This window comes from Larimichthys crocea, chromosome X, assembly GCF_000972845.2.
Source record: "Larimichthys crocea isolate SSNF chromosome X, L_crocea_2.0, whole genome shotgun sequence".
Classification (NCBI taxonomy): Eukaryota; Metazoa; Chordata; class Actinopteri; family Sciaenidae; genus Larimichthys; species Larimichthys crocea.
The window spans coordinates 23924512-23935588 of record NC_040020.1 but is presented as its reverse complement, the minus strand read 5'-3'; the positions used below and the strand labels follow the sequence as shown (position 1 = coordinate 23935588).

The following is an 11077-nucleotide window of genomic DNA, read 5'->3' as shown; positions in this document are numbered from 1 at the left end:
ATCCAAGCACGTTTCTTTTGTACATGCCAATCAACGTGGAATTGAGCGCACATGCAACTCCTCCCTGTCCACGCCCCTATTTACATATGCAAATCTATTTAAATAGGCTCCGGACCTGAGATTCACCACTTTGTCCGATCAGATAACGCGATGAACAAAGGAAAGAAAAGGAATTTCTAAGCTAAAAGTCTAAGCTAGAGATTCGAGTCAATGAAGTGGAGATTCTGTTTGGTACCCTGTCAACAGGGATAAATTTGACCAAAAAAAGACGTGAGTGGGAGCGTGTGTGTGAGGCTGTAAATGCCGTGGGATCCGAGCAGCGCACACACAGGTGTGGACAGGTGTGGACAGGTATGGACAGGTGTGGACAGGTGTGGCGCTGTGGCTGACATTTTACGCCCGCTTTTACTGACAAGAATACTGAACACAGGGAGACAATCAGGGGCTTGTTAGAAAGCTCTGCAGCTCTAATTTCACCAGCAGAAAATAAAGAAAATCAAATACATGATATTTGAATGCCACATGCCCAAATATGCATTAGCACATTGGCACACTGGCACGTCTTCTGGGTAAGTAAAGAGTTTATTCGTTTAATTGTTTCGTATGTAAACCAGCGTTACATACGGGACAATTAAACGAATAGAAGCCACCCATCTTGCACCGTGCCAGTCTCCAGCCTGTTCCCAACCATGCTGTTAGTCATAATGAATGAGGCGTGCGTTGAACCAGGCCACCTTGCCACGATGTTAGTTAGCTGCATTCGCGCATCACATATGATTTGAACATTGATGGAATGAAAATGTTTCCTACTTAGATAAACAGCTCCCGCTGGAATGCCCCTGTTGCCAGGAACCCCAGTGTAGTCAGCACAACCCCGAGCTACTCGCCGGCCCCCGTTGCGCTCTCGGGCCGGCCGCAGCTCTGCGCACAACTCCAGTAACACTGGCCTTGGTAACCGAAATCGGCTTATGACCCAATTATCATGGTTTGCAAGTAAATCCTTGCGTTCCTTAAATCGCTCACGTTTGCAAGGTCCTCTAACAACGCTAACGCTGCCTTTGTTAATACCATTTTCTTCATCACATTACGCATGCTTTTATATCCACCTATATAATTGCAAACACATGGGTGTGTTAATTGTTCATAAGTGTGTCACTGATGTGCACATCACTCTAATGACTACTTGTTTTCACATTATTTACAGTTTCCCAGCGTCACCTCTAAGTGTCGCCAAAGGAACAACAGCTGTAGAAACGTGCGTACGACAGCTATGAAATTGGCGTGGGGCACGCACATTTCTACGATTGTTTCACGTTTGATACATTTGAACGTGAGCGTGGGAAAGGACGTACGCCACTTTTTTGTGCGTACGCATGCTTTGTACATGAGGCCCCAGGTCTGTTTGTCACTGTTTTGTTTGAGGAGGTTGTTCTGCATCCAGGATTTGATGTCAGCGAGGCAGTTGGAGAGAGTGGAGTGGCGGGGGTGATGGAGTTGGTGGAGATATAAAGCTGGATGTCATCGGCATAACAGTGGAAATGGAGACCATGGTGGTGAATGATGTTGCCAAGGGGGAGCAGGCAGAGTATGAAAAGGAGAGGACCGAGCACCGAACCCTGGAGGATGCCTTGGGACAGAGGAACAGTGGAGGAGGTGCAGTTGTTGATGTGGATGAATTGTTGTCGGTCTGTGAGGTGTGATTTTAGCCAGGAGAGTGCAGTGCCAGTGATGCCGAGGGAGGACTCAAGACGGGAGAGGAGAATAGTGTGGTTTATGGTGTCGAAAGCTGCGGTGAGGTCCAGGAGGATGAGGATGGTGAGGTGGCCGGAGTCTGTGGAGAGGAGGATGTCGTTGGTGACTTCCAGGAGGGCTTTTTCAGTGCTGTGTTGAGAACGGAAACCAGATTTAAATGGTTCAAACAACTTTTCATACATGTCTCAGCTTTGGTGACACTGTTTTATTATATCTATATTTCCTCTATGGCTGTAGCTTCTTTCCACTGGTGCTTATAACAAAGTGCTACATGAATACTTAAACCTGTCAGCTCATTACTGTTACAGAAGATTGATGCTGGTGCTTTAAGAAATACATGGAAACATCTCATGTCTGAAATTGTTCTGTGTATGTGCCATTGCTCATGAAGGGAAGGACCACTATAAGTGAAGTGGGAACATTTGATTCATATCACAGATCAAATTGTATTATGCTTATGATGTCATTTTTATGCAATATCAACACACACAGACACAGACTCACACACACACACACACACACAAACACACACACACACACACAAACACACACACACACACACACACAGTGGTGAACAGTGTTTTTTCCTCATCTGTCACTTTTGTTGGACTGTTAAACCTCGCCCGGTTCTTCGCCTGTTCTTGGACTCAAATACTTCACAATAGACCTGTCACCGCTGATTGATTTCCACACCATGCAGCTCCTTTGTCATTTCTATGTCATTGTTCTAAGGTGTTTTTGTCCTGTTCCCAAAATAACTTCCCCTGACTTAGTGTAGCGCATGTAAACGACTTCCTGTCCAGTTTTAACTCAAAGGATGTCCGGAACTACAGCGACAGAAAGATAAAAGCAGGGATTCACAGAGAAAATCTGTGTGTGAATCTGACACACACGTGCAGAGGTGATGATAAATCACGGATGATAAATGACGGTTTTCAAATCAAATTCGAATCACTTAAAGTAGGAAGCTATTCTAGAAATTGGATTTAGCGAAAATATGTATTCATTCAATATTAAATACGATATATTTAATCATTCATGCAGTAATTATATTGGCCTTTGCTATGAAGATGGCACCTCTGCATTCCTGAGATTGGAAATCCTTATTAAACTGAATATTTGCTGGATTTATGAAGATCTACTCGTAGGCCGAGTCAGACAAGTCTTAGAACTGAAACTGAGCTTGGATGGACTGCAAATAACTTGAATAGACCAGAATTCAGAAAAGGCGACTGTAACAACCATCATTCCTTAATTTTCTTTTCTTTTTCTGTATCTTATTGCATGTGGTATAGATTTAATTAAGACCTGGATTTGAGATCACACATCTACAATCCATTTGGTGAGTTTCCCTGTTTCCCCCTGAATTAGCTGAATGAACAGCAGATGGTTTTAGCAGAGTGATCCTAAGGGAGAGCTTTACAGAGGATGTATGGAAGATTTTTTTTACCATTACAATATGTTTTCAGTGACCTGTGTACATAATGTATTTTCCACGATCCTCCCTGTAGAGTAACATCATGAATGCCCATCCGGAGAATTAGCTGGTCCCAGTAGTTAGAATAATATGACAGTCCTTAAAATAGATGTTTCCTGCATGGGCAGAGTCTGCACAAAATCAATGATTTGATCTGTTTTTGTCATATCTTGGCTTGGATTTGGTAGTTTTGAGTCTTTTTTGTCCAAGTGTTAGGAAAATTAGCTTCTGGTTGCTTATTAAACAATCAGTGAGCAACAGATTTGTTTAAAAAAAAATTGCTAAAAACTTGAGGTTATGAAAATAAAAGTGATGTTTCGAGAAAAGCAGAACTGATTCTGCTCTGAGCCTACTCTAACAGAGAACTGGTTATTGCTTTAATGCTTAACAATAAATACGATTTAGGTAATGGTGCAATGATATTATAAGTCATATCATTATAAATTAGCCTTTAGCTGCACACATATGATGTGATACACCCACCAGTGAAACCATGTTTGTGAATAACTTGTGGTGTCTGAGCTTCCATTCTGTGCAAGCTGGTACAGTATTCATTCATTTAAAGCCTTGTTTTCACTATTCAAAATCAATACACAACTCCTCTGCCTTTAAATATTTCAGGGCTGCTGAAAGCAAAGCAGAAATAATTTTGAATTTCAATTGCCAAACAGTGTGCATGAAAACACATCTAAATTAAACGAATGGATGCAGGCCAAGGTCTAAATTGTATTTAGACATCAGCACTAATAGTTGATTCTCAATGCAGCCTGGTGTCAGGCTGATATCAGAGAAGCTAGACACAACACATATTTAAAAAAAAAAATTATTTTAATGGTTGCTGGAAATATAATTACTCAGACCTTCAATCCCCATCGGTTCAAGTACGCCCAGAGAGATGTTACACAGGCAGTCCAACCTATATATTTATACTAGGAAAAAACACTTTATTATAATTGAAAATAAAATTAGACTGAATTTTGAATTTCAATTGCCAAACAGTGTGCATGACAACACATCTAAATTAAATGAAATGGATGCAGGCCAATGTCTAAATTGTATTTAGACGTCAGCACTAATAGTTGATTCTTAATGGAGACTGGTGTCAGGCTGATATCAGAGAAGCTGGACACAACAAATATTAAAAAAAATATTTTGATGGTTGCTGGAAATATAATTACTCAGACCTTCAATCCCCATCAGTTTAAGTACTCCAAAAGAGATGTTACACAGGCAGTCCAACCTATATATTTTTACTAGGAAAAAAACACTTTGTTATGATCGAAAATAAAGTTAGACTGATGTATATAATGTAAATACAATATAACACCTCATATATGACCATGGCTCTTTATAACATAGAGAAAATATTTTTATTATATTGGTTATGAGGCTGTCATATGTGAATAGTCAATAGTTGCGATTGGCATCATGGACTTCCTAATCATCATAATGTTCAGGGCCAGCCTTTAACCCTTACTAGTCTTGTCCCTTGATCTACAGCAGCAGTGCAGAGTCGCTAATCAAGCAATCAAGTGACGCCTAGACGTCAACTTCCAGCCCTTTTATGTAGGTCTTGGTCTTGTGACATTCCAAATATGTGTCCTTCCTGCCTGCTGCCCTTTTGTTTGTTTGACTTGACCTTCATGTCTTAATGCAAATGCCCCCTGCCCTTTGTTACCTACCCTACAATACCTTCCTTTACCTTTTGTTCTCCACTTATTAAAATATGAATGTATGACCAAGGCAATTTTTTTTGTATCAAAGTGTTCAATTTCATCTACTCTGGATCAACTCACTGGCTCAGATACAATATGGGTCTGTAATTTCACCAGTATGCCAGCATGCTTCGGTAAACTTACAATCACTGCATAGATTGGTTAGATGACTGTCCTGTACTGATTTGTTATATTTAACATCTTCAAAAGTTCTGAATATAGGCCTAAATATAACTGATCAAAAATCTATATCACATTTATTCATGTCAAACATTTCCAGAAAAAATAATACAATACAGCCACACTGAAGCTAACAGGAGACAAACACCTTTCCAAACATTTAAATTCTTATTTCACCAATGCACACTCCTCACTATCTTATTTCACACCTGTCTTTACATATAGTGAAAATAAGGCGATTCCCCTGAGAGCCATTGTGAGCTGCCCTTAACTAATAATCTCTGCTGGCTTGATCCTGCCATGCAGAGAGCAGCCTCCAATGGTTAATGTTCTCTGTTATATGTAAATACTGTAAAGCATGTGGAGGGCATTTTTGTGTACGTGGCTGATACATACAGTAATTCACCCGCTGACAACTTATTACCTTCTGCACAACAACACATAGACGAGTCATTATAATTTCCTCTGCAGTCATTGCCAATAGAAACATGTGTGATGATTGAAACTAAGTCTGCCTATTGGCTTTGCAGTTAAACATGATGTGGAATAACTGCACGATGATATGCACGCACAGAGCAATTTATTTGTCAGACAGTGTTTGAACATGCTTTTCTATTCAGGAAGATTTCTGCCATGAAAGCCACCACAAATTGTCAGTTAAGTACAAATATTTTTACTTAGATGTCACAAATGTGTCAAAGGTGTGTGCCGAGGAATGACAACTACCTCTCACACTGTCATATGTTGAATTGACACAATATATTCTTTTGACACTTTTTTGCTGACAGAATTCAGTTTAATTGTATCCACAGAGACATATGATACACAACAATTTGGCTTTCATATAAAAAATGTTGCTTTCTCTCATGACATTGTTTTCTTCGTGACCCTTCTGACAGTTTCAACATTTTAAATAAAACAACAGGTACAATCATGATCGGTGAAACAAGAGTCTTTTCTCAAGATAATTAGTCATGTATTTTTTTTTTCATTTTTGAGTCACCTGGACTACGAGCATAAACACAGAACAACACATCCCTCTAAACCACCCAGCTTTGTCTGTATAATATTTACCTTTATCTATATTTACAGTGTACAGTGCTCTCTCTTACACTTCAAACAGAATAACTGTGTACCATCCTCGATCAAAAGGAACACCTTTTTGAAAATTGTTGGCTCCAGTGTGACTGAAATTGATCACACTGTAAAATACTAACGATTTTTTAACTGAATTTAAATGTTTAATCCGAACACTTTAATTTGTTACTTTTTTTTAATATAAAATGATAAAAATGTTTTTGTGTGGCACATTTTGCTTTCTGCATTATTAAATATGAGCCCTGATCTGATCTGCAGAAAAAATTAAATAAATAAAAATATCAGGTTGTTTCTCCATATTTTATCAGATTCTCTTTTCAACATCCATCCATCCATTTTTTTGTAGCCACTTATCCATAAAACGGTCACGTGGTGGCTGGAGCCAATCCCAGCTGGCCAATCCATGGACAAGTCGCCAGTTAATCACAGGGCTGACACAGTCACATCTACAGGCAATTTAGAGTCACCAATTAACCTTCATGTCTTTGTACTGTATTGTGTGAAGAAGCTGGAGAGAACCTACACAGACACAGGGAGAACATGCAAAGCCCCCACAGAAAGGCCCTTCAAACCAGGAACCGTTTTGCTGTGAGGCCATAGTGCTAACCACTGCAACACCATTTTCAACAATGAACTGAAAAACCTTTCTGGCCTTTGAAAAAGTTTTTCCTGTTTTTGTGCACATACTGTATATTGTGTACAAAAAGTTTTATGTTTGCCAGCACTCTAAAAATACTGTATGGCTGAAAAAGCAGATTGGAGCAGATTGGAATGATGATCATTATCTGGAGGTACTTAAATTCACGTAAAACACCAAAAAAAGAAAAAAAGAAAAAAGAAATTGCCAAATTGCTTTGGAGTCTGCATGAAGACAAATAAAACATTTACGTCTCCTGACTGGATAAATCCAGGTGCTGTTGATATAGTATGTATTTCTAATCACATATATACACTTAAATATGTCTCCATTGTTCATATACATTCAGGCAGGAAAAATCTGTCTAAAAAGGCAAAGGATGGAGTAAAAAAGAAGGACAGGAATGTGCAAGAAAGAATGGGTTTGATTCCTGATTTGTCACATCGATCCCATCGCAAACCCATCACGGTATATTATTATTTTCTTTTTTGGCTTTGGTCATTTAAAACCTAGAATAACTTAAACACTATAGCACAGTCTCTCTCTGAATATCAAAGCATCCACCCTCTGTGAGGATGTGGTCGCTGGTGAATTGCTTAGTGAAGACGTTAAGAGCCATGCATGCAAGCAAGGAAAGTACCACAAATGAGCACCGATTGCTGCAAACAAGACACAACCTAAGCATGACTCATAGTGACAACGGCAGTACAGATGAAACAATGTGAGCAAGGTTGGTGTTGAAATGGCAATTCTCTATATGCATAGACACACACACACACACATACATATACACATCCACTCACACTGAACATCACTAGAGTTTGGTTTTAATTAATTTAATCATTCCTGATGTCTGAAGTCAATAAGTGCTTTTCCAAGATCCAAAAAAAACCCCAATAAATATTTGCAACTGGGTAGGTTAAAACTGTTTTTCCCGCAACGTTATGTAGCGATGGACATCTTGATCTGTGTGGGTCACTTCCTCATTTTACTCCCACTCAGGCTGTCGTGTTGGCGCATGATAAACATTGAAACAACGATAAGCACAATCAGTGAGTTTTCATCACGAGGGCTCAGAGCAAGTTGTCCTCAGACATTAGTTTCGTCTCCTTCCAGAGGGTAAGTGTGGCACTGCGCCTTCTCATCCAGACACGTTTCTTCTGTGGTAGTGCTGATATGACTGGAGACGCCTCTGTGTGGCAGGAGAGAGAAATGCAGGGTGTGTCTGCCCTTGGTGGGTCTGCCTTTGCCTGTCCCGTTGCTATAGGAGACAACCAATCGGCGGTTCTCCTCAGGTGCGGCGGAGCAGGAGGGCCCTCTGTCAGCCTTGTTGAGGTGAGGTGAGTCGCCGCTGGGTTCGCTGGCATTGTTGTCATGGAGATAGGATAGATTGCCTGCAATGCTGCCGGTCTTTGCCTGCATGTGGCTGTGGGTGTGCCGGTACTCCTCATCAATGTCCTTACCCAGCTTCCACCTTTTCCACTTTTTCAGCATCTCCGACTGCACCTGAGAGATGATGGGATGGCAAAGAGAGAGCAGATAGAGGAGAGATGGTTTATGATAAAGATTAAATGAGACACAGAGCACTTCATTAGATTGATGTCTTATGCCAGAGGCTACATTTAAAAGTTTAGAGATTAGCAGATGGATGGTGTTTTGTCTGTCCCACTTTGTGGACAAAGGAATCAAGTGGTACGAGAACAAAGATGGAGCTTTTAGAGATATAAAAGGGCCGATAAAGGCTGGCAATCGGAACACTGATGATGAGAAATGTCTCATTTATATTCTCTATAAAGGAAGAGGAAGGAACTGGAGCAATAGCAGAGATTAAATTAAGGTGGTGCTCGACATGAAAGCACATCTGTCTCACCTCTTTGTTGACAAAGCAGTACAGGATGGCAACCAGCAGGCCCTGAAACAGACGGTGGAGTTTTAACAGTTCAGTAATACCAAAGAAACTACTCAGTGTTCACTGTGTATTAAAGGATGCAGCTCTAAATGTTCAATCATTTAAAGTGTTACTAACCACCCTAAATTAAAAGGGGCTGTGGATTCATAGCTAATGACAGACTGACCAGTTCAGTGTAATGGGAATACAGCTGGGGAGGGAGGAGTTGGTTGGTGATGAAAGCTGCCATCATACTTCACCTGCCTCCAAAATCAGCCAATAGAGAAATTCAAAAACAATAATCGGGTTCCAACCAGCAGAGGGACGTTGCTGTAGCACAAAATGTAGAATTTAAAAACTGTCAAGGCAAGACTTGAAGGTATGGATTACGCTTTTTGAAAAAGAAAAAGGATGAAGGCAACAAAACACAGTAGAGGCTAGAGGAGGTGGAGAAAGAGTTAGAGTGCCACTGCCTAATCTACAAGTACAGGTTTTTGAAGAAGAGGGGTCTTAGCTAGCTATCTCAGTGTTTCTCAGATGTATTTAAGCACATCTTTACAAATGGATATACCTAAATTATTACAAATACGGCACACCACTATACGATGGTCTACCTAGCCTGCACTGATATTAATGTGGAACAGCATACAAAGAAAGTGAGATGACCTTATTTAGCGAAATGAGAACTCAGACTGCACTCATGTGTTCACTCACTGTTTATTTTGAATTCATGTAGTGAAAGCCAGCCTACGCACCTGACAGGAACTTTTCAGTAAATCACTGTCAAGTGGAGGCTGTTCGCCTCCTTCCTTCCTAGTGTTTTCCTGTTGTTTTCCACCCCCCTTGTGTTTCTGTCTGTCTTGTCTGTCCCTCTCTCTCCCTTTGTATGTGCGTGTATGTCGCTGGGCGTGGCGTCCAGTTTCCCTCTTACCTGCCATCCAATCAACCTATGGTGTATAAAACCTTCTAGACTACACACAGATTGTTCAGTCCCCCTAGTGGAAAACCCCTGTCTGCCAGTTTCCTGCCAAGTCCAACTCTGTCTCATATCTGCACTCAATCTGGATTCCTGTCACCACCAGCCCTATACCACCCCAGACACTCTGTCACTTGCTATAACCCACCACCACCACCCCACTCCCTTTGTGCAATCAATAAAACTGTTTAAACAAGGTTCAGTCTCTGGCTGGTGTTGCTACCCTTCTCCTTGATCTCTGACCTGGAAAGAGTTGAACAGCAGGTCACAGAAGAGACGAATGAGCCGCAGCATGGAGCCTTTAGGGACAGACTCATCGATGACAAAGGTGAAGAGGATGGCATGTATCCCAAGCAAAGGGATGAGAGTCAGAGTGGATTTTGCTAATCTGGACCAGAGGACAAAAAGGGAAACAAGGAATAGTTGTAAAGATTAGAAGAAACTAGGAGGGTGACCCACTACTCATTTTATTTATTGATGACGTAAATGGTCCCTCATCAGGTAAGATTCAATTGTCCACAGAGTTTCTGTTATTAAAGTGTTTTTTAGAAATTACAGTATATTGTATCTAAGACATTACAAAAAATAAGCTACACAAGCATACACATGAGAGAAACATATTACACTTGATTATGATCTTCAGCACAATAAGTGGTTCTGTGTTTTCCTGTTACTTCACATCACTACTTGTAAGTGAAAAAGGTCACTCATAATAATGAACTTACAGACAATTATCACCCAACTCTGCAATTCCTCTCAGCTACTCTATAGCATCCTTTACATGGTGTGGTTTACAGTGGGGAAAGAAGGAGTGGCAAATATCCCCATATATTACTGTTTTTCTTTCAGAACAAGAAAATATCTCACCTGAACTTGTAGTCAGTGTATCTCATTTGATGAGCTCTGAGTTTAGACATCAGGATTTTGATAATTCGGATGAATATGAAGAAGTTAATCTGAAATAAGAAGACAAGTTATGTTCTGTAGAGTTTTAGATGATGAATACAGGTACTACTCGGAAAATTAGAATATCACGTAAAGGTTGTTTAATTCAGGCAATTCAACATAAAAGGTGAAAATACCTTTTATAGACTCATTACATGCAAAGTGAGATATCTCAAGCATTTCTTTGTTGTAATTTTGCTGATTATGATTTACAGCTTATTAAAACCTCAAACAAAAAAAGGGGAAATTAGAATACTGTAAAAAGCTTCAGTATTGTAGGTTCAAAGTGTCACACACTAATCAGGTAAGTAATCCAGAACACCTGCAAAAGGGTCCTGAGCCTTTAAAAAGTCTGTGTCTTGTTTGGTTTAGAAGAATTTACAATCATGGGGAAGACTGCTGATCTGAC

General features: G+C 40.2%; 1 protein-coding gene across 1 annotated transcript in view; it reads right to left on the bottom strand.

The window, feature by feature from the left end:
- Positions 1–6929: 6929 nt before the first annotated feature.
- gcgrb (glucagon receptor b) overlaps positions 6930–11077 on the bottom strand; it is a 46406-nt gene continuing 42258 nt past the window's right edge. Inside the window, exons 12-15 of the mRNA XM_027282363.1 lie at positions 10591–10679; positions 9967–10111; positions 8730–8771; positions 6930–8365 (exon numbers count right to left, since the gene is read on the bottom strand). Coding sequence (XP_027138164.1) covers positions 7949–8365; positions 8730–8771; positions 9967–10111; positions 10591–10679 — 693 coding nt within the window. The 3' untranslated portion in view covers positions 6930–7948. The remainder of the gene's footprint in view (positions 8366–8729; positions 8772–9966; positions 10112–10590; positions 10680–11077) is intronic.